This window comes from Epinephelus fuscoguttatus, linkage group LG6 (assembly GCF_011397635.1).
Source record: "Epinephelus fuscoguttatus linkage group LG6, E.fuscoguttatus.final_Chr_v1".
Lineage (NCBI taxonomy): Eukaryota > Metazoa > Chordata > Actinopteri > Perciformes > Serranidae > Epinephelus > Epinephelus fuscoguttatus.
In genome coordinates, this window is record NC_064757.1 from 12,741,116 (window position 1) to 12,765,596 (window position 24,481).

The 24,481-nt window shown below is 42.2% G+C and overlaps 1 protein-coding gene across 1 annotated transcript in view; it reads left to right on the forward strand.

The window, feature by feature from the left end:
- sema4c (sema domain, immunoglobulin domain (Ig), transmembrane domain (TM) and short cytoplasmic domain, (semaphorin) 4C) overlaps nt 1–24,481 on the forward strand; it is a 123,266-nt gene that overhangs the window by 54,644 nt on the left and 44,141 nt on the right. The window contains exon 3 of the mRNA XM_049578965.1: nt 9,248–9,456. Within this exon, the coding sequence (XP_049434922.1) occupies nt 9,333–9,456 (124 nt within the window). The 5' untranslated portion in view covers nt 9,248–9,332. The remainder of the gene's footprint in view (nt 1–9,247; nt 9,457–24,481) is intronic.

Genomic DNA, 24,481 nt, shown 5'->3' on the forward strand with positions numbered 1-24,481 from the left:
TATTCATTTATCCTCCATGAATCTTCTCATCTGTTGTTGCTTAGCATTTGTACATGATGGTGATGGTAATACAGTGTAAATACGCAGCGCTCCCACGTCCCATTGCAACACTGGCCTCAGGAAATAAAAAAACACTTTGGTCGGCCTTAGACTGTCTATAAAGATGGCTGACATGTCTCCACTTACTCCTTTTGTACATAACTGAAGCATATCCCAGATATGGCCGCTACCATCTTGCACTGGTGACATCATTTGGAGACAGAATCTTCCCAGTAATGATCTCTGTGGTATGAAGTTCCCGCCCATACACCCATCCTACCAATCGCAAGCAGCGCCATTAACGCTGTCAGTCATGTCCCCAAATCCCCTTTTTATACCATCAAATAACTAATTATGTCCAAACTTATAAGAAAAACAAACACTTGAACACACATCAGTGTGATAAGAACTTCCCTAGATGACAGAAACTATCTTTGGAACAAATGTATTTGACATGTACTTTGAGGTTTTAGTTTGGCCCATGTTCTGTCTGCTAACATGGCGGGGGCAGGGTTTATGAACTGTACTGCAGCCATTAGGGGTCAGTGAAGATGTATTGACTTCACTTTTGAGGCATTTTTATGTTGTTCATCTTTATATAGTCTTTATGGTGGTTACAACACTACCAAGTAAAGTGCACTCAGTGCACTGTGGCCAATTTAGTTAATCCAGAGATAAAGTGCAGATTTATTTTCCCCCCCTATTGACCAATTCAGGGTCCGACATTAACGGTTGCCTGAATGCCCGGGACAAGTAAAAATAGCCACACACACATACCGGACAGCCTCTCAGTCCTTACCCGCTAACGTTAGCTCATGTACAACACGGGTACCACACAGAAACTTTTACAAAGGGTCATAATGTGCTTCTAGTGACTGTCAAATCGCCAGCGAAAGTTGTTTTAAATGCGGACACAGAGAGCAGAGCGATAGATAAGAACAGCATACTGCCTGCTCTCATGGAACAAAGATCCTCTGAGAAGAAAGACGGTTCACTCTGCTCTGTCGCCAGGACCAAACTGGGAGGCAAAGATCCTCTCTGAGGAAGAGGGTTCACTTTGTTGCAGGGTTCACCAAAACTTTTTTTTTCTTTTAATAAATTGAACACACATTAAAGAACATACAAGATCCAGTAGAGAATTAATACATATAATACAATATAATAAACATTGTCAAATTAAATGAAGGAAGAGGATTTTTTTAAAGGCAAATTAAATATTGGGGATTTATGTAAAAATATACATCGAGACATATAAATAATTATATAATTAAAGATATGTAGGCTATGTTAGGTGCATACTCCTGTCAGTGACCCTGACTACTGGCATTGGCAAAAGAACTGGAGTTGGTCCCCGGACGCTGCACTGCGGCTGCCCACTGCTCCCAGTGTATACAGTAGGATGGGTCAAATGCAGAGGTCAAATTTCATTTCAATGTATGTAATGTGCTGAGAAAGGACAATAGAGAATCTTCTTCTAATAATAATTTCTTAATAACTAGGAGATAACAAAAGAATAAAGAGATTTCAGAGACTTAAAAAATAAGGGACATAAATCAAAACAACAAGAAACGAGACATATCCCCAGTCATGCACACCCAGTTCTAATAAACTCAGTACTGTTTTTCAACACATATATTGTTTTGTCTTCATTCAATGTAGTTAGCACATATTGTTATTGCGCCATTGGTTTTGGCCTTGGTGCCCCACATTTTGGCCGTGATGCCCCAATAAATTTGTATTTATCAAAGGCCAAAGTGGCCTTGCCCTAAAAATGACTTAATTCCAGGCCTGTAATTGTGTATTTCCTCTCCTGTTTTTGTCCTCGGAGGGGCCAGTTGCAGTGTGCTGCTTTTTTATGTGCTGCTGCCTCCATTGGCTGAGCATCTCTGCTGACGTAAAATATAAGTCATGAGTGAAAATATGCACCACACAGCCAGAAAAAGAACCTCTTAGGCAGGGCAAGTAAGAATTTAGATGGGGCAAGTAGATTTGAGAAGTACTTGCCCGGTAGGGCAAGTAGGAAAAAACCTTAACGTCGGACCCTGCAATTGGCTGTTTGAAGAGTAGGTAGAATTTCATCAGCAAAGATTTTCTTAGGTTGACTGCAGATCTGATAGGGATCCCCAAAACTTCTACAATCACATCCCGAGGGGGACATCAATATCTGTGCTAAATTTCATGGCAGTCCATCCAATAGTTGTTAAGAAATTTTACATTTTACTCGTAATAACTACTATGAATTTTATGTCATAATCCCTTCTAGAGTTGAATTTATTCAAATTGCCTTGGGTGTAATACTGAGTTTTAATGTCCCATGATGCTCTTGTTGCTGCTTCAGAGGCTTTCATCTTAAAAGGTTTGTCGGGATAGTCCTTTTTTTTGCTTTTTTCAAATAATCCCATGTTTACAATCGGCTATCGGCAGCCTCAGAAACCCATACGTGTCCAACCATTTATACACCAGCGCTGCTCCAACCTCCCACTATGATGATTTCAAAGTAAGGGAAACGCAGCATAAAAGTCCTGCAGCCGCTCTCATCCCTCCGTCCACGAGCTGTGAAATCGTTTGATCCAGTTTGTTCTATTTAGGTGAACAGCTTTTGTGTGTGTGTGTGTGTGTGTGTGAGTTCACACTTGTGTATTTGTGTGCTTTTTTTTTTTGTTTCTTTTTTAATGCTCCCGGAGCAATAAAAGGTGGAGGGAAAGGGGAGGGGTGGGTTTTCAGGAAGGAAGGAAGGAAGAGAGCTGACGGTAGCCGCTGTGTTTGTTTTGCAGGGAAGCGAGAGGGGAGATGAAGGGTGGGAGCAGTCCTTTAGTCCATCCGTCCATACTGTGTGTGTGTGTGTGTGTGTGTGTGTGTGTGTAAGTGCAGTTACGGGTTAATGGACATTAAGTCTGTTTCAGTGTGAAAGTCGGAGTGGAGGGCGGTGGGTGATGTGCCCTGGCTCTCTAACCCACAAAGGGGTCAGAGGTCGGGGTTAAAAGTCAAACAATGCCTGGAAGGACTAGAAATCAGCTGGGACTGCACCAGTATGTGTGTGTGTGTGTGTGTGTGTGTGTGTCGTAATATATGAGGAAGGGTAGGAAAAGGCTGCCAGGAAAGGATAGGTGGGGAAAATGAAGGGCAGGAAGAGGACAACGGAAAACAGAGACATAGAGCGATGAGGAAAAGAGGACAGACAGATGGGGGTTGAAAATGTTCTTCTCTTCCTCCCCCCCTCCAACATCCGCTCACTTCGAAGAAACGACCCCGGCTTGCTTCTCCCTACAGGGACTCATCTTACCTCCCAGTACACTTTGACAAAAAGCGCACACAAGCACACATTCACGCAAGAAACACCCACACATGTGCGTGTACAATGACACAAATCGGCAAGCACAGCCAAAAGACACACAGGAGCTCAGCAAGCTAATCAGAACATGTGGCCTATTTCTCTGTATGTTTTAATGAGCTCTCCATTGTGGAGTGCTGACTGATATTATTAGGCTGCCGTGTCTCAGCTCATTAGCTAAACCAGGCTCAACAACAACACCAGCAGCTAAAAGATGATTTGATACCGCCTGCAGAGTTATGTGACACCGCAGGACCTTAAAGAGGCCGTGGTGAGAGACTGAGCAAGTGAGTTAATTTGGTCATCAGGGGAGAGCGAGGCTGAATCTTGCTTCTTACGACACAACGAGGGATCATAAGCGTCGGTTTGATAGAACGAAACAGAAAAATACATCACAGTTTCGACTTCAGCCATCTCCCCCGGCGTGGATAAAGTTCCCCACAGATGTGGCATGCAGATTCAGTGTGCAATTTTGGCAGCGCAGAGGTGACAAGTGAAGAGAAGTAGTCAACAACACTGAATAGAAAACAATACTGCAGCTAGCTAATCAGTTCTTAGGTGATTGTTATTGCTCTGTGGTGAACGGCTTAATTTCCTAGATTGGCACTGTATGGAATCCCTCTGCTACATGCTATTAAAGCAGCTAAATCAATCACACTGAAGTGAAGACTATGCCTTTGCAGGTTTTTAAATAGTTTGTACAGTTCTGAGAATAATTTTGAATGCATGAGCACTTCTTTTTATTGTAGTGCAGTATTACCACTTTCACCTTAAAAGAGCTCTCTATGACAGTCAGTGAATTATCTATGATGCATGGTCTGTTTCAGGTTGTCTGCACAGGGCTCTCAACATGGATGCCTAGCAGCTCACAACGCTAACAGTGCGAACAAAGCTAACAATTGAAACGATCCTGACAGAGCTAATGGCATTAACCTGGGGGGGACCCGGAGGGTGGGCACTGGATTCTGCAACACAGCTGTCCCAATATCAGATGTACCTGCCATATGAACGCTGTGCAGAACAGCAGCAGTTAGCTAGCCAGTGGGTTACACACAGAGGGACTCACATGCACTACTATGCACAGGCAAGCGAACCGTCTACCACAGTAGCGAACTCTATAATTCCACGATAACTTTACAAAGCAAATAGTGATTTGCTCATAATCTGTGTACTTCCTAAAGACCACACTGGCAGAGGATTTGACAATGGTTTTATTATGATATATTTTATTACAGTTTACTGGTCCCCCCTGGGGTTGCCAAAGCTTCACAAGGGGTCGCAAGGCTTTGTGTAAGAGAGTAGAGTAGAGTATGTAGTAGGCTTATATCTTGGCATTTCGTTCGTTTTTGTGAGTTTTAAAAAAGGACGTTATTTTAAGTTTAGATTATTTTTCAAGATATAAACTTCTCACAAAATCTCATAGGATAAGCACACGGTGAAGACCTGATTACAAGCTAGATTCACAGAGCTGTTACCCTATGCTAAACAGCCTCATCCCGCATCAGGGAAAGTACACAGTTAGCCAAAGAACTGAAGAAAAGGTGTCAGGGAGAGAAAAAACCACAGAATTTGTCAAAAAAAGAAGCCCATTAAGTCATGTACGATTGTTTAAAAAAACTAACCCTCACCCTTAAAACAAAATGCAGAGAGTTTCTATTAGAAAATACTCTGAAAATATGTCACTTAGTGAGGGATTGTCAGTTTACTTAATAATAGAAAATGGGGTCTGTTAAGGGAAGAGGTTTGAAACCACCATTTTTGACAACTGACATATTTCAGTCTAAGAATTATATTTGTGGTTTTATTACAATGGCATGGCGCTGTTCTTTGTTCATCATCTAATATTCCTCCAGCCAGATATTCTAATCAGAGTTGGTCTTTTATTAAGTGACAGACACATTAAATAATCTGTGGAAAACTTTTTTAACAATACAACAGTATCACAGAAACTGGAATGTAATTTATATCGAAACAATCCTTGCGATTAGAATACAATCTGATACCCTATGATATGTCAGTCTGGTGTTGTTGTGGTGCTACCAGCATGTGAACTTCTTTTAACTCCTTATTTCAACTATTATGATGGCTTTGTGACACAACTGAGCCAACATGTCTAGAGAAAAGTAGCCCATTGTCATGTGACCCTCGCCTTGCAGGTTGTAGCAGACCCTTGAGTTTCGCCTTTCTGTATGTACAGTGCTGGATTTGAAGATCAACATTTAATGTAACTCTTTGGCAATATTATTATATCAGAGAGAAAAGAGAGGAAACAGGATGAAAGAAAAAGCAGAAAGACACAGCAGAAGCTTGTATCCGCCCCTTCACTATCCCCTTCCTCCTCATCTTCCCCTGTTGTGTTTACACGCTGCCTCTTCACTTAATCCAGCCTTCAGGATGCCCACTTCACTTGGTTACCTCTCAGCAAAGAGATGGAAGGATGGATGTTGAAGGAGAGAGAAAAAAAAGAAAAACTGTAAGCCTCTGCAATGTCTCCAGATGTTTTTGTTTCTCTGTAACTCCCCCTCCAATTCTGTCATTCTTTCAACCCTTTATCCCTTCTTTCCCTTCGTTACCCCTCCATCTCCACCTCTTAATCTCAATCTCAATCTCGGCTCACTCAAGCGTTTGGCCAGCAAGGCCTCCAGCATCGATCCAATAAAGCTGGTAGTCTGCACCGCAAAGCTTGGAGACACCCAAACCCAGCGTTTAAGCACGCTCATTTAACAGCACGTCGCTATGATCTGATCTGATGCTGAAGGGTGGCAAGGGAGTGTTGGAGGGGTGTTTGATTTTTTTTTTTTCTACTTTCAGCCTCTTCTTATTTTCCCCTCAAAAGTGTAATCAATAACAGTCACACTGGTTGGACGTGGGCACACAAACACACACACACACACACACACACACACACACACACACACACACACATCTCCAAATCTCAATTACCTCCCCTGCCAATCCACCAAATAGGCCAAATGTTGTTTTTTTTTGCCAGCACTGGAATTTAATATTCACGTGTGGGAACAGATGAGGAAGAGGGGGTGGGAAACATAGAATGCACTACAAGTACAGAGGTACTTTCTGTCTTTGTGCTGGGTTGAAGTAAATATAGTTTGACATTTTGTGCCTGCTTAAAAGTCAATGGATTCCCTTCACCAATGAGCATGCGCCATTTCAAAGGTGCCATTTCACTTGATGATACGCAACAGCAGGTGCAGAGGGGAAAGCTTACAGATGGTGTGTGTGCCTTTGTGTTTCAATTCTTATGAGGATATTTGGTCCTCATAAGAACACAAACATTAAGAGAGATCCATCATTTCTTACAGCCTCTGTGGTAAGGTTAAAGTTCAGTAATTGGTTTAGTATTAAGGTTAGTGTAATTAGACTTGGTTTAGATTGTGGTCAGTGAGTTGGAGATGCAGTGGGTTTATTATACGTTACTTTTAAATCTAAATTAAAGGGTCAGCTCCCCTAAATTACTTTGCAAAAATCACATCTTTTTTCGCTTCACCACTCCCAGTGGTATCTAGCCATGCAGATAGTTTGGGTTTTCTGTGGTGAGGTTTTGACATCTCTAAGATTTGTGCTGCCATTTAAATATGATAAAAGTGAAGAAAACTTTGCTTGTGGTACTCGCAGCATTTAAAAATGACATTTAAATGTAACAGTGTCATTTCTTCACAGACAGTGTCACATGCAGGAAAATCAGATTGGAACTACTTTCTAACAAGACAAAATAGGTCTCTATGTAAAATATGTGGACACAATATTTTGTCGATTAGGTATAGAGCTGAGTAATGTTCAAAAAATTGCTATACCAGTACCAATAGCAGTGCCCTTAGAGTGATACCAATGCCACTTGAGTACTCCATTTGAAAACTACAATGTGAATGGAGTGTCGTGTAGTGTAGACGTACTTTGAAACACTTTGGTGGCATCACAGCATGCTGAACTGCCAACTCTGTCAATATACTGAGCACAACTTCACCACACCAGAAACTGAATGGGTTTTAGTTGCTGCAGGAGTGTGAGCTCTGCGCTGGTGAAGTTGTGAGTCCACCCATCTGCAAACACACAGAGACAGGGCTAACTGTTAGTAACTGTTATACTGTTTCCTGCACAGTGAAAACAGAGGCCCAAAAAACTGAGCACAAACAGTAAAACTAAGCAGCGCTCATCAGCTATAAACTAAGATTCTGTTACAGTGTCGCCTATATTTCACCTCATATGTTTTCAGAAACATGTTTTAGCTTGCTGTTTAACTGTAATTCGAGATCGTTTGTTGCCTATCAGCCGCCATTGTGTCACATGAACAAGTTGACATTATGTCACCCACCACCAGGAGTGTATATTGGTAGCAGTGCTTTCTGGTAGTTATAGGTTTTCTCCTTGAGTAACAACAAATGCCACAGTCCTTTTTCTCTGCTTTCCCGGGCCATTTAGCACCAGTATCAAGAGTATGTACATCTCTCTACTGCACAGACAGCCTAGTTTTATGAAAAGACCATCCTTCCAGCAGTGCAATACTTATTCGAGAGCACTGAGTCTCCAAACGCAAAGAGAGAGATCAGGGATGCCGCCAAGAAGAGTTTTATCGCCCCACCTTTGAGGCACTTTTGCCTCAAAGACATGTACAACCTAGTTTGTTTGGAGCTTTCTGAGGCCTACAGTTGCGGGGACGGTTTCTGGATGTTGCTATTGATTTCTTTTTTAAATAGATATGACCATCCACCAGCAGTTTTGTGGAAGAACACATCAAACGTGTAATTTCCCTCTTAGCTGTGTAATCTCCCACTTGGCATGATCATCTGATCATTGCAATTTGTCAGCACATGTGGCTGCAGCAAATCTACCGATGGCTGCAGTCCAACATTATTAAAAATATTATTTATAAAGTTGTTTTCCCAGTTCAACACTTTACTTATACAAATAAATGAATACAGTTATGTGACAAGTGACTTCTTTTATGAATAAACACAATTCCTCTAATTGATGTCACTGAGTTCATACAAAAACGCCGATATGACATACAGTAAAAGTGTAAGGGCTGGCAGGTCCTCACAAGCACGTGAAAACAAACTTTAGGGTGTGTCATTATTCATGTAAGTTCTATTCAATGTGAAATTCCTCTCCTCGCCCTGTACATCAGTCTCACCTGCAGCACCGTAACAAGTCAATCATGCTGTGCTGTTATTGGACTGTAATGCCGCTCTGTAGCCGCACACTTGACATGTTCATTAGGTATAAACCAATTCATTTACAACACAGTGCTATTGGATTGTCCTTGCCTCGACATTCATTTCTCAACACATTGGCGTTTGATGCATTGCCAGCGCCAATTAACTTTGATAACTCAGCCCCAGTTTAATATACTGCTGCTGAATTGGCTTGACAAGAGTGCGGCGATAAGCTATTTCTGAGCTTTTTGAGTGGCGATAGCTGGATTATCGCTCAGAGTGAGGGAGGGACAGGGAAAACCTTCCTGCATAACCCCCCGGCCAGAAGTCATTAAAATGTTTAGTTTGTTTTTACTGGCAGACACACACACACACACACACACACACACACACACACACACATACACAGGCACTGATTACAGCTATGTCCTTGTTGGTTTTAATGATTTGCATAACTCATTTCTGTTTTACACTATTGTGGATTTTGATGACCGTGTTAAATTTTACAGTACATGTTGTTTCAGAGTGAGAAATTTATCTTTCAGCGCAGCTTGAATGTGTGAACTCCTTTGTGTGGCTTTGTGAAAAATGTGGAAGTTGTAAATACTGTTCTGAGAAAAAAGTTTCTGATAAACAAGCAAGCCAATAAAGGAAGTGAATTGCTGCTTCCAGCTGATGTGTTGGTTTTTCTTTCTCATGGCAGGCCGCCAGGAGTCGGGCTGCTCTCTCGAGTCCCTCTGATCAACTGATTGATCCCTCCATCCATCACTCACCGCCAGTTTCGACGAATGGGAGCTGATATGGGAGCCATGGGCGGGACAAAGGTCTTGCTCCTGGTGTTTCTGGTTGGATGGGAGAAGTCGTTGGGTCTCAACTGGAACCCCGTCCCACGCAAGACAGTTCGATACCAGGGTGAGTGTAATACCAGCTGGTAGAGGAGTGAGACCAAAATGAGAACTGAAATTTTCCAGTGAAAGTGTGATGCCACAGTAAGGAAATTTTCCCACCTGTTGATAAACTTGTGACAGCACCAGTGTTAACCAGTCCTGGACATTTTACATTCATGACACTCAATATCTTTAGAGCGCTGTAGCCTAATGAGTTACTGCTGCTGCACCTTCACATTAAAAAACATTTAACTGGCATGAGCTGACCTTTATTATGAAGTAGCCACAGAAAATGCAATGTGTTTAAAATCAGAGACAACAGTCAGTTTGAAATATTGCGGGGAGCAATGGAACAAGAAGGAACACTCAGAGTGAGCTGTTAAATGAAGACCTGCAGGAGACAGGCTGCACACCTCCAACTTCATGGCAACCTACTTCTTTTACCTCATTAACACTATCAGGTTCCCTATTAGCACTGGGTTTAAATTTGAGATATTTCCAAAGAGGCAATTTCACTTTTAGCTTTGACACCAAATCCTCTGCCATCGTCTTGTCTGTTAAGTTTCCTCACTGTCGTCCCTTGATAAGTGAAATCTGACGCCTGCTACTCAGAGCAGACAATTTCACTGTCTTCTCCTAAGTGACTAACTGTCTCAAACTATTCCTTGTTTGTGGAGCAGTTTATACTCAACACACTCATCTGCAGCTCTCTGTTCTCTCAAAGAGCAGTACTATCAAGTCTAATCTACAAATCTACATGTTAAAGTTGAACTTGACACAAAAAATTTGTGCAGATTTACTTTATTTCCTGCGACTTAATCCACTGAGGCCAGACTTTAAGATGGATTTTATTGGCTGACAGCTGTTGGTAGAATCCTCCAAGTTGGCCCTGGAATGATTTATCTTGTCAGACATCTGAGACAAAACCAGTAATTGCAAAAGTGTATTCCATTACAAGAATCAGGGAGGATTTTCCATTATATCAGAGGTGGATGCTGTCTGATTTCTGTTAAGAGGCCGAATCGACCCTCTGTAAAACAATACATCGGTCTAATCCTAGCGCTCAACTGCATTTGCACTCTTTATCTTAGCCCTGCTCTGCAGCCAGGCCCGACTTTCTTCACTGAACAATGCCGATTGTTGCAAGCCGAGAAATAGTCTTTTTTAATCCCTCAAAGGGGAAGTGCTGCATTCTCTCTCTTGGGGATTAGGGAAATACTATAAAGACAGGAAAAAAATATGTGGAAAAAAGCTATATTTTCTCACCTCTGTACCACCTATTCCACCTTTCATCCCATATCTATCTCTCCCTTCCTTTCTCTTCCTCCTCTTTCTGTTTGCCTTTTATCCCTCCCCTTCCCTTTTGTGCTTTGTATGCTGCGGCTCATCGTATGAACCCGAAATGCTCTTATGGCGTTTTCACAAAGAGCTCAGATTTCAGCCGCTCTTGAGGAGAATGGCGCTTGGTGGTGGTGGGGTGTGGAGATATTTCAAACACAGCTTTCTCATGCCGCTATCACACATCCCCACCTTCTCCTCCCCTTCTCCTTTTTTATCCATACAGCCTTCCTCTCATCCCTCCATGCTACAGTCGTCACTAGTGTTGTGGTGGGATCTGAGGCCTTAGGATGGGGGGAAACAGTCGATAGGGCGTCAATTCTTTCTGGGGAAAATGCTCTAGTGTGACAAAGCAAAGCCAGCATTGGCAGAGAGTGGCCCACATCTCTGCTGCACTTTGGCCAGAACTCACTTGTGGTTAAGACACACCAGACAGGGCAAACGGGGACAGAGGCACGCACATGTTCTTATATGGAAGGAGAGGGAAAAAAAACTACCAAAAAGTTTCTCAGTTTCAGTGTTTTTCTAAAAAACTGGTGAAAAAACCTGCCTGTAGAGGCAAGATAACTCCCCTTGCTTCGAGTGCAGCTTCAACTTTTTTTTTTGTCATGAATGTCTTGGAAATAAAAGCCTTGTCATGAAACATGGGATAAAGGAGGATCGCACCATTTCTGTCATACTTGATTCGAGTGTGGCACTTGAGGATACAAAGATTCTTGACGTAAATTGATTTGCATTGGAAACAAGTGGGATTATCTTACCCGCTGACAGATTTCTCCACTTGGTTAAAGAAAAATGAGATTTTCAGGCTCAATTCTGGGTAAAATGACTTATATGGATGGGTTCTTGCCACGGTGCTGAGGAGGAGATAGGAGAGAGACGAAATGGAAAAACAAAGCTGCAGAAAGAGGGGGGGTGGGGGGGTGGAGGGGAGAAACGACAAGAGAGAGGGGAGATATATATAATGGAAGGAAAGCAAGAGAGAGAGACAGGTGGAGAGACATAAAGAGAGACTGGGAGAGGGAGGCCAGTCGCTAACTGCCTTAAAAGGACAGAAAGTAGCTTCAGAGGAACGACGGAGAAAGGAAAACACACACACGCGCACTGCAGGCCATTCACCCTGTGCTTCATTTTGCATGGAAGCATCTCCCTGCACAGACACATAGCTTCAATATTAACCTGTGTGTGTGTGTGTGTGTGTGTGTGTGTGTGTGTGTGTGTGTGTTGCCGTTTGCATGCAGTGTGAGTTTGCAAGGCAGAGACAAGAAGACAAGCAATGAAAAACCAGAGTGAGAGAAAATGTGGGGGCACAGAGGGCGTGTGTGTTTATACCTATTTGTGTAGAGAGAGAGTGTGTGTGTGTCTGTCTATCTAATCCCCCTTTGTTTATATGTGTGTGTGAGTGTGTGTACTGCTTAGGCTGGCAGTCTGAGGGATTTGGAGCTCCGGGCAGCGCAGGAGTGTGTGTGTGTTTGTGTATGTGAGTGTGTATGTGTGTGTGAGAGTTGGGTGGGTTATGGTGGGGCAGAGATGGGTTGAAGAGATAATATTTACCCCACCCACCCACCACCACCACCACCACCATCCCTGCCCAGCAATTACAAGAGGCTTACATGAGGTTGCTGTAGAAGAAACACAAACATCCTCTCTCTCTCTCTCTCTCTCTCTCTCTCTCTCTCTCTCTCTCTCTCTCTCTGTATCTGTCCTCACTATTTATTCTTTTCTTCTTTTATTTTTTAAAAATCACATTTTGACATTTTGAATTTCAGGCTGTTGTTATTGCTCCCGCCCACATGTCACATTTATGGAGGGGGAAAACATCACAGTTTGCTCCTAATGAGACATTTCATGCACACATATTATGTATGGCCCTCATAGAGCTGCTAATGTAGGCTGTAAATTTGCATACTTTTCTTTTCTAATCACTGGCAAAGCGTATGTATCTTGATTTATTTATACTTTTATGTGATTTGTATTTCGTATTTGTCTTCATGTCGTACACGTATCTCATTCATCCTTTTTGCTAAAGGTCCTCTCATCCATATTTAATGCTATTTCATTTTTTTCTCAGTGGCATCAAATACCACAAAAAAACAAAGAAAACAATGAGTTGTTCTTTCAATACTCTCTAACTTCCCTTTCTTGTCTGTGGCACCTAGCAACATCAAAAAAACGTCTAAAGTAATTTTCCGGGCGCTGTAGTTTTACAAAACGTCACTCAAACAGGAGTAAATATTGCATTTTCTGTGGATTATTTTGAGCTGCAGATGAATTCACATTTGGAGCACCTGGACAGTGTATCTGAGTTTAACCCAAAAGAAACTACAATGCTCATGTTCAATGTAATGAAGGAACATGTTAACCAGTGCAACACGGAGGCTTATTGATGTCTTTTAATTATTCTTGGACAACAACACAGCTGTATGAGGCTACACTTACAGCTCATGTGTTACTTTAATAGTCAGCAAACTGAGTAAGTAATGTCAAGTAATAGCACAACATCTGTCTTTGCTAACATCTGTATGAGCAGAAACTCACTGGCAGAAGTGCGAAGAACTGCAGTTCCTCGAATGGCCACTTGAGACTGGCACCAAGAGTGAGTCATCCCCCATAGATTTCCGTATTAAAATGCCCAACTTTACAGCAGAGCTGAACTTGTTTACAGCCTGGTACAAAAAACTGTTCTGGTCTCTGTAGCTGATTTCAACATTCTTGACAACTGTGACATTTTATATGACTCAACCGTTTAAATGTTAATAAAGCTTAAATTTATGCATAATTAAGAGCGGGGCTGCTGTGAGCAACAGGTGGGTGGTGTCTGTACCACTGTGACAATGTTGGTTAGGTAAGGAAACCATGGTATAACCCCAGATTCATAGAGTCTAGGCATAGCCGTAGCTGTTGCCATTTTAGCGTGTTTTTCCATTCATGAAGGTTAAAGGTAATGTTGTGGTCATCTAAAATCAGCATTTGCTTGCACTGAAAGACCCTCTAAAGAGTCGCATATTCAGTATTTCTGGTCAGTATGTTTTGTTTTAACAGTTTTAAGCCTCTTTTTCATGAGCAAAGATTAGCAGTAGCATTATTACAGTTAGCCATTGCTGTAAATGCACTGTGCTAACCAAGCTAACAGCTATCATTTGTGTTATTCTCGCCCTCTCGTACAAATATGGTCAGTTTTGGCTCTACAAATCCATGATGGCAAGGGACATTTTGCCAGACTCGAGGCCTCAAAATGGAAGTCCACATCACTGTGGCTACATCCATTATTTTATTCAGTCTATGCACAAACCAGGACCAGCTACCATAAGGTAATGGTCAGACCAAGTAAGGTCATAGCTGTAACACCCCTAAGTGTGTTGAATAGTGGAAGATTTCTTTACCTTGCCATTATTTTTGAATTCAACTTTTGTAAGAACAATAACATGATATTACTCTTCTTAAAGGTGTAGTCACACTTGATTTGCAAGTCTTTTTAGTTTGTCAAATTGGGTCCAAACTGGAGCCTCGAGTCCAAGTCATATAATTCAAGTCTAGCTCTGAAAGGGTCAGTTAATTGTCAGTTCTTTTCTTGGGTCTTTTGGGATTTCTTGGGTTGACAGTAAAAAAGAATAAAGAATATCTCCAGCCGTTTCGTTTAGACTTAAAAGTTCTTCTTCCTAACTTGTTTTTTTCTTTCTCCCTTTTCCTCTGTCTTTGAGAGTGACCTGCTCTGTCCTTCTCCCTCTTATTCTTTACTGAATTGGTCACAGCTGATTGGAGCATCCATTATGTTGTTTTAAGCTATTTTCACGCCCTTAACCTGGCCTTTTTCCATTGTACACAGAAAATACTTCAGCTGATAACACTGCTGTCTCCTCCCACTCCTTTCTGTCTTTTTTTCCTGAACACTCTCCTTCCCTCTCTCTTTTTGGCTTTCGCCTGTCGGGTTCATACACTCACACACACACACATACACACACACATAAACAACCACACGTACACTCCTCAGCCCAGCCCAATGACAGAGGCCAGTAAGCCAAAACTATGACAAAACGCAGCAGCTGTGGTTAAACAAAGAAAGGAAGGAAGAATGAGAGGAGGGAAAGAAGGAGGGAAGTGAAGGGAGCAGGAGAAATAGAGCCCTTAGAAACTTGATATGTTGTTTGAAAATCTAGCCAGCTTTGATGCAGCACATGCATCTTTAAAGAAAAGCCAAAGCAAATGCACGCCTCTAGATTTAGAAAAAGAAAGGCAGAATGAGAAATGGTGGGAGAGAAAGAAACGCAGAGCAGAGAGAGAGAGAGAGAGAGTGGAAAAGGGCCGGGCCTCTGACCTCCAGAAACCTCTCTCTCTCTCTCTCTCTCAACCTTTCTTTCTTTCTCCTTCTTTCTGTCTCTCTGCCGTATCTCCCCAAACCCTCCAATTACAGTAATGAGTGGTTGAGAGCGAGGCAGAGAGAGGCTGTGCGTGACTGGGAGGATAAATGGAGGAGAGGGAGGGAGGAATGGAAGAAGAAGATTCATCACCGCTTTTTATCTGCTATGAGTGTCACTCATCCCCTGACCCTGCGCTGATTGGTCAGTGAAGATTAACAGCCGGGACCAGATGTCAGGACCTGGAGTGCTCTCTGTTGTCACACTGACTTTGAGAGAGCTGATGTGTGGGAAAGTGGGCATGTGGATTCAAATGAAAATGCCACTCCAAGGCTGCTCTTATCCAAAGCACCTTCTTGTAGCAGCAGTGCCACCATTGACATCATATTAAAAATTAGTCTTCCTTCATCCTTTTTTCTGTAAAACAAAAGTGAAGTGTAACATTTCACAAATTGTGCCTACTGAGCCTGTTTAGACCAGGTATTAACACGCGTTTCGGTGATCCGAACACAAGTGGACAGCTGTGACACATCGTCCCTCACACCTGTGTCTCTTATGCATCTGCAGCTGCCCACTTGTGTTCAAATTTCATTACTGCCTGCGTCACTTACGCTTGAAGGTCAAAGGGCCCCGCACACAGTTGTTATGTTTACACTCTTGTTAGCTGCTCGCTAGCCATGTTAGTGGTTCTGTCGGTAAGGCTGGAGATATCGCTGTCAGCAGAATTCAACACGTCTCCTTCCATAGGGCAAAATAATGAATGGTCATGTAACACTTTGTTCAACTCGTCGTAAAATGGGCAAATTATAGACAGGGTTCCCATGGTCATAGTAAACCTGGAAAGTCATGGAATTTCACAATCTTGTTTTCCAGGCCTGGAAAAGTCAGGGAATTAGTAAAATCATTGAAAGTCATGGAATTTAGTCTTGTGTAACGAAAGTAATTGTGACATTTTTCATGGATAACTTTCCAGGTTATGTAACATGAAGGCAAAAAAAAATTCTGTAGCTGCTGACGAAACGTAGCTCAGTCCCACAAAGCTAGCTTGTCCTTGTCAGGGACACATCAGGATGCATTTGCACTGCAAAAGCTATGTGGTCAAATGCATCCCAGACTCCTTGGCAAGTGGTTTGAATGATCAGTCTTTAGTGCTGTCCACTTGTGATCAGATGACCCAAGACAAATTTTGTCAATGCAGTAGCTGACAGGAAGTAAACAAGGACTAAGCCATTGCCCTAGCCACCAAATAGCTAGAACACAGAACATAGTTAATTTCCCTGTTCATGACAACTGTATGGTGTGGTAAACTTTTATATAACTCACCAGGTTTAAATTGTATTAAGACTTAAAGTAATGCATCATTGAGGGCTAACCACCTTGACTGAAAGGCCCTCTGCAGGCATCCCGTCAAACTGTCAGTCAGCTCCACCCCTCGCTCTTCCACACCTCCACCCTCTCGTTCAAATGTGATCTCCTCGGGTCACTTCTGGCTCCCAAAATCCATAACAGTGACAGCCAAAGTGCCAAACTTACATTTATTACATAATCATTGCATAAAGTAGTACTACAGAAGATGACAAGAAAAATAATCAGCAGCAAATTTTTTGTCAAGTAATTGTTTTTAAGTTATTAAACGAGCAAAAATTGCCAAACAATTTCTGGTTCGTGCATCTCAACCGTGAGGATTTGCTGATTTTCTCAGCAGTATTTCATTGTAAATTGAATATATTTGGGTTTTCAACTGTTGGTTGGAAAAAAAAAAACATTTGAAGAGTTTGTGATGGTCATTTTTAACTATTTTCTGGCATTTGATGGACTAAATAATTTGATCAATTCATTTACTTCTTGAACTGAACTTTTTAGAAAAACAGTGCCAGGTTTGAAGCGACGGCCTGGAGGTAAGATTAAGGCATCATGTTCGTGCAGTGACCGAACAATCAAAAATATACCCCAGTACTCCTGCATAGACCGTTTATGGACAGAAGAATTCTGAGACATAATCAGAAATCGAGGCTCCTACCAGCAGCCCTCTGACTGAATTGGACCACGTGTTATGCTCCACATAGCTGCGCACCTTTTCCTCTTTCACAGATTATTTGAGCGGGAAATGGGTCTATTTTGCTCAACACTCACAGCAGCTTCACTGTGAGCACCTGTGTTCATTCAAAAGTAGTGGTACTGAGTAATGAGTAACAGTAATCAGCCTGACAGAGATTTAACATAGTGCTTGAGGCTGTTGCTCAGTTGGTTACACCAGGGTTTGTCTTAAATCGCAAGCTTGTGGTTCAATCCCAAACCACTCCTGTCTACATTTTAATGTGTCCTTGAGCAAGACAATGTGTGTAGAAAAAAAAAAAAAAAAAAAATTGTTAGTTGTAGCCCTACCACACTGGGAGTACAGGCTTGTGTGGAAGCCTAAGTTGATTCTTTTTGTCAGACTGCCATACAAGTATCTCCAGTACATTTTATCATTATTATGATGTGTTTCACTGTAGTGCTCTGTCCTCATAATGCTTTTTGCTTTGAACAAGAATCCCCCCATTGTTCTGAATCACCAAATACTTGTCATTTTTGCCTCATAAATCGTTGAGTGAGTCAAATTCCCGAACTATAGCAGAGTTGCGCTGCATCCGTTGAGCTCCACAGGCTCCCCTCTATCTCCTTTTGTGTGTGTGTGTGTCATCACCACAACACAGTACAAAAAGGCCTAACTCTCCCCAGCTGGTGCCCGCTGCTGCACCAGTCATACATGCTGAACCATGACGCTGGAATGGAAAAAAGCCTCACTTGTGGCATCAACCAGCTCTTGATTTGTTCTGCTTGTTGTGGATGGCAATGGCGACCCCCCACTGAGCCAGGCTGTTTCATCCCCCCCACCCCTCCTGCTTTCATCCTCCAACTTCACCCCCCGAAAACCATCCCCCCACTGGGCTCACTTGTTCCGTTGTTGTGTTAATCCACTTTTACCACTTCCTCTCCTCCCACTCTCCCGTCCCTTCATCTCACTCTCCCCATTCGGCTGAATTGGATCGCTCTATTGCCATGACTGTTTGTGAAAAACCGTTATGGTGAAGCTGTGCGGGAAATACAAACGCTCCATAACTGACAAACAAGAGCTTACACATTTAAGCCGTGCAGAGATGGGTAATTATGCAGCTTAAAAACAGGACTTTCATCAGTGTATATGCTATTATTCTTTATGGCATATTGATTCAGTCACAAGCGAGCTAAGTGCATGAATTTCCTTGTGTTGAATAATCCTATAAATCTTATTTATTCTTACTTGTTTACAATAGCACATAATCTATACTAACCTCAGTTCCTTCCACAGTCAACAAAAGGTATTTTGCAGATCTAGCTAGTAAAGGCATGTATATCTTTCCCTTTCTTGTCTCACTCTATATCCATGCTCTCATTCTGTCGTACACCTGACTCTCCTGTGAACTTGTCTTCTGTTCAGCAGACAAAGCTTGTGCATCCACGTGGGAGTGTGTGTGCCTTTGTGTGCACAGTGTTGTTTTTTTGCTTCAAAGAGGGTACCTGCTCAGATGAGGGTCTGACGGCGCTCTGCGCGCACGCCCGGGTACATCTGCATGTTTGTGTGGGCGCTGCACAACGTCTCTCCCCCCTTCTGTCTGTCTGTCTCTGCCTCTCACTTGGTGTTTGTTGCTGCTTCAAAGCTCTCCCCAAAATAGGCCTTTAATCATAGTTTGGTGTGTGAGTGGCTCGGCGGTTAGAAGCTATAAGCAGAGGCTGGATGTATTTATAGCAGGCAGGGAGAGGAAGGCTGGAGCTCCGCTGGAAGGCTGATGGAGGAAGATTACAGAGGCAAGGCCCGGATCGAGACCTTTCCAGCCGGCCGTGAAGCAACAGGCGCTCCCCCTCGTCTTCCTCCTCCTTCTCCTCCTCCTCAGCCTCACATGGGAGTTGTGTTTGGTCTGGCTTGGTTTAGCTTGGTTTGATTTGGGCTGGGCTGGATGGTGAGTCTGTGAGATGACCCTGAGATACCCTACGTGGAAGTAGGGCACATTGAAGCACAGACACAAGCACATAATACATTATAGGTACGCTGATGGTGACTGATGGACTTCCATCAGTCAGTGTCAAACAAAAGTTGTTGTCCGCTTCCCAAAGAATCCCATACTATCACAGCTTGGTTTCTTGCCTTTATGTAGCCTGAGGTTTCAGTGCATTTTAGTACACTATGAAATCATATGGCATAGCCTTGAAAGGTTTTGATAGCTAATCCATCAAAGTGAATGTGTTTCATCCTTGTTGCAGCATTCCGAGCAGATAAACACATTCAAGAGTTAGCTGTTTAACTATGCACGACCTCTCACTGCAAGAATTGAACCAGTTCGTATTATGCTTTTCATAAAGACTGTGGTTGTGTTGTGTATTGCTACATTGTATCACCCTCTTGATAAAGTTTTGTCTACAGTTGCGCAATTGTCAACCTATTCTGCAGTTGTATACTGGGACCCTTTGACAATTTTCTCTTGGTATGCACCCAAGGATGCTCAGGCAGAAGCTAACAACTCAGACGTTTTTGTCATGAACCCAGTAAGAGGTTATTTCACAATTTTATAACCTCGCAATCATCGCTGAATTTTATGCTACTTCATACTTCAACACATCTGCATTTCAGATGTAAATATTGCCTTGACAGCCATTATTACTTTTTTATTTTTTTAACAAGATTAAGATTTAACATAAATATTGCGAGTTTAAAGACATTACACATCATGGCGCTGATTGAATAAGCAACCGATTGAAACTGCAAACTTTGAATGGGCATATCTCATGCCCAGTATGTCGTACAGACATGAAACTTTGCACAGAGATGCCTCTCCTCGTGAGGAACAAATTTGCCTCAAGAATCCAGAACTTCCAGTTATACAGATTTTCCACCATTTTGAATTTTTTTGCAAAACACTTCAAATCTATCTCTTCTTAGGAAGTTTGACCGATCTGCATGAAACTGGGTGAACATAATCTAGGGACCAATATCTAAAGTTCCCTCTTGGCAAAAGTTGGAAAACTTACTAAACTGAGCTTCTATAAGGCAATGAATATTGCGGAGGGCGTGGCTCATCACATAAAGGTGTATAACATCTCAAGGGTTTCACCGATCACCACGCAACTTTGTAGGCATATGACCACACATAATCTGAGGGGACCCCTCCATTATTGACCCCATCAAACAAAATGGGGGCGCTAGAGAGCTAATTTCTTATCTAGGCCTAACCGCCACATCGATTTTTACTAAACTTGGTAGGCAACAAAAAAATGCTTAAAAATGACTGTTTAGTGTATAGAGTGGAAGGTTTGTGAAATGCGACCGATCGCTGTGGCTCCCCCTGTGGCCGAATGTTGTTGTTTTTTTCTAATTTTTGGTATGACTAATTCATGGTATGGTATGCTGTACATAATCACGGAAACTGTCAGTGTGTTATTCTGTCAGTCAGTCATTCTGAGTGTCCCACATTTTTCTACTCACTGACATGGTCAATCTATATGAAACTGCACATAGGCATTGAGGACTGGCATAGGTAGAAGGTGACAAAGCTACCAATGGGTATGGACTAGAAGTTTATCATAAGCAAGCACAGCTATACAGTTTACTATAGGATATGCAATAAATGTAAAGCTATTGCTGTCAACATAAATATTAATATATGATTATAATTAAGCAGATTTAAATATTGGGGGGATGTGTGCCCCCCATCACCACCACCAATTTGTGTTATAATGAATGCCTAAACAACCTGGCTACACAACATCATCATCTTTGCATCAATTATCTTTCCTACTCAGTGATATAAGATACAGCGCAAAAGTCTGCATTATGATCACTTTTACTTTAGTTACTTAATGTACATGTTGCTGTTAATAGCCTACTTTTATTGACCACTTTCACTTCATCAAACTTGTAAATGTTAGACATTTTTACACAGTGGTATTGCTGTTTTATTTAAAGCAATAGTTTGACATTTTGGTGAAATATGTGTTGGCTAATCTTTTTGTCACCAAGATTTAATTGACCACATTGATACCACCCTTATGTCTGTACATTAGATATGAAGCTACAGCCAGCAGTTGGTCAGCTTAACTATAATGCAACCTGTTGTTTTTAGACTCTGGTTTTTGTACAGATTAAGCAAATGAGATATAACACAGTACTGAGTAAGCTTTAGAGATGTTAGTAGGTTTTTTTACCTTTGGACAGAGCATGGCTAGCTGTGTCCCCCTGCTTCCTGTCTTTTTGCTATGCTAACTGGCTGCTGGTGGAGGATCACAGTACCTCTTTCAACACTGATCTTTGAAACAAAACAAATGGGAGTCACAGGTTCACTGGGGTGGTTTACCTTTCTCAAGCATGTTTCAAACCTCATTTTTCATGTCTGCATTCTACTTTCTTCTCCCCAAGATCTCTTTATTTAAATGTAGGCTAGGTATTGTTATCCACAATATATAATCCACCTACTCACACACAACTCCAAATGGCTGTTCTCTTTGTCTCGTTTTATAACCTTCTTTTATCACAGTCTCACACCCGTCTAAAGACAAACACACACACACACAGCTGGTGAAGAGGTCTTGTATAGTAGTGATCTCTGATCATGTCTGTTTCCAGTGGTACTGACCTCGGGCAGGCCCTCTGAGCTGTCTATCTTTTATGTTCTCCCTTTTTATTTTGGCTCTCTATTTGCCCTTTTGTTTGTATTGCTGCTCATCTGTTGGACTCATTACGTCTCCCCTCGTCTCTGCACTCTATTTCTTATTCACAATCTTATATTTGTATTCTCTCTTTTCTTTTGCTCTTCTGCTCTCTAAAAATTGTTGTTTGCAAGCATCAAAGGCCTTGTAATTTAACTGGGGGGGGGGGGGGGGGTCACGGTTCACAGAAGTCATTGTTCGGTTTATACCTCGGTTTAGGAGTTACAGTTTAGTGCCAGTTCGGTACAGCAGGAAAATAACAAACACATAAGAATATGTTTCTTTTTTTGTTTTTTTTTTAGAATAGACAGTAGTGTAGTGTCGAAGACAGACTAAATCCTCTTACTGGGCACTGAGAGCATTTTGCCCACCGGCAACTTTGGAGAACTTTTTTCATTATAAAAAATGGAGATCATTTCAAACACTTCCATATTACACAGGACCAACACTGAGGCAAGGCAAGGCAAGGCAAGTTTATTTGTAGAGCACAGTTCGTACACAAAGTAATTCAAAGTGCTTTACAGAACAAGAAAATGCATTAAAATCACAATACAAAATAAAAACATAAATAATCATTATAAAATGAACTTTAAAAGAGAAGGGTGCAGATAAGATCCTTTCAGTCATATGCACAGTGAAATAGAGCTGTTTTGAGCCTAGATTTGAACATTGTCAGAGTAGAGGCCTGTCTCACATCTTCAGAAAGACTGTTCCAGATTTTAGCTGCATAAAACTGGAATCCTGATTCCTCATGTTTAGTCCTGACTCTGGGCACCAGCAGGAGGCCGGTCCCTGAGGTCCTCAGAGTCCGAGATGGTTCATATGGCACTAACATGTCAGAGATGTACTTTGGTGCTAGGCCGTGGAGAGACTTGTACACAAGTAGAGCTGCTTTAAAATCTATTCTCTGAGCCACAGGAAGCCAGTGTAGAGACCTGAGCACAGGACTAATGTCCTCGTACGTCCTGGTTTTGGTCAGGGAGCAAACACTCCCTATAGACAGCAGGTCACAACAGGCTATAAAACTGAAAAGAATCTCTTATGCTATGAAATTAAAACACGAAATAATTGGAAGTTGAAAATAAAACTTGTGCATTAAGAGGAGTGTTACAATTAGTTCCACCTTAGCTATATGCCAATGTAAATGCCATTCACATCAGTCATTCTTTTATCCTATTCTTTTGTGTCTAAAGGCCGTCGAGTATGCATCATGTTGGATGTGTTTCCATTCACATCCTTCAACTCCAACTCAACCGTTGTTTGCATTGACCCATAGTGTGACTGACTCTAATGGCACTTCTACTGCTTGTTGTGCCAACCTCTGCACATGTTGCTAATTGGGTACAGCTAAATGTATCCGGGCAGAACCCATGCTTGTGAACTTAAGTTCCACATTACGTGCATCAACTTACATACCGTGTGTTCTATATGTGGCTGCATGCACCGAACCATGGCCCCCATGCCGTGATGGTTCAGCACAAATACACAAACTGTTACAGCCCGTAATTTAACCCAAACCGCCTTCACACACACTCACCAGCCCTTAAAATGATAGAGAGGTCTCAAAACAGTTTTAAGGTCTAAACAGCTTTTAAATGTCTCACACACTGTAAATACAGAGCTGATTCTTTTACAGTAGAAGGTATCTGTGCTGCAATTACTGTATATTCAGTGCAAGGTTAGAAGTATAATGTGCTGCCTTTATGCTTTGCAGTCCTTATTGTTGCTGGGGTTTTGCCTTTTCGGCTCAGTCATTACTAGAGTACAGGATTGCTCCTTTTCTTTGGCACTTTAGCTTTCCTGACGTTCAATTTTCCAAAGCTGTAAAAACACCGAACACGTAAGATTTCTCTAAAACCTGCAGATGGTGTTTACATACATCTGAACTCACACACTGTGTTTCATACACACTTGTTTACTTGCACATAAATAGTGATGAACCACAGGTGGGGACAGTCTTGTGTCTGCTACAGAGAAACCCACACTCACTCAGGTTTCAGCACATACACACAGACACACACACGCAGCAGGTAGCCTCAGGGCTGCCACGGTGTGGTGGCAGATGGTAAGTGCTTCTGCCCGTATCGCCTCTTAATGACAGAGCCGCTGATCACTTCAAACAAGCCACTCGGAGCAAAACTTTCCCTCTGTTGGTGGAGAGATGTTCAAGTCGCTGAGCAGGTACCCTGGAGAACTATTCAGGACTCTGTGAGCGTGTGTGTGTGTGTGTGTGTGTGTGTGTGTGTGTGTGTGTGTGTGTGTGTGTGTGTGTGTGTGTGTGTGTGTGTGTGTGTGTGTGTGTGTGTGTGTGCGCGCACGCAAATGCAATGTGTGTTTTAGCTTAGCTATAAACTTTGTGTATTCAGTGTGTTCATGTGTTCAGACGTGCACTGATTTGTGTGTGTAGCCACGTACCTCAACACAAGTGTGAGCTTGCGTGTGTGTGTGTGTGTAAGTAAAAGTGTGTCAGCTCTGGAGTTTTCTTGCCCGGCTGTGTGGAACACAGCAGATGTGCTCACTTCTCCCCTGAGGATGCCGCCTCTCTCTCTCTCTCCCTCTCTCTCTCTCTCTCTCTCTCTCTCTCTTCACTCACTCTCATCAAGCTCCCTCATCCGTACATACCCTCCAATGTTTATA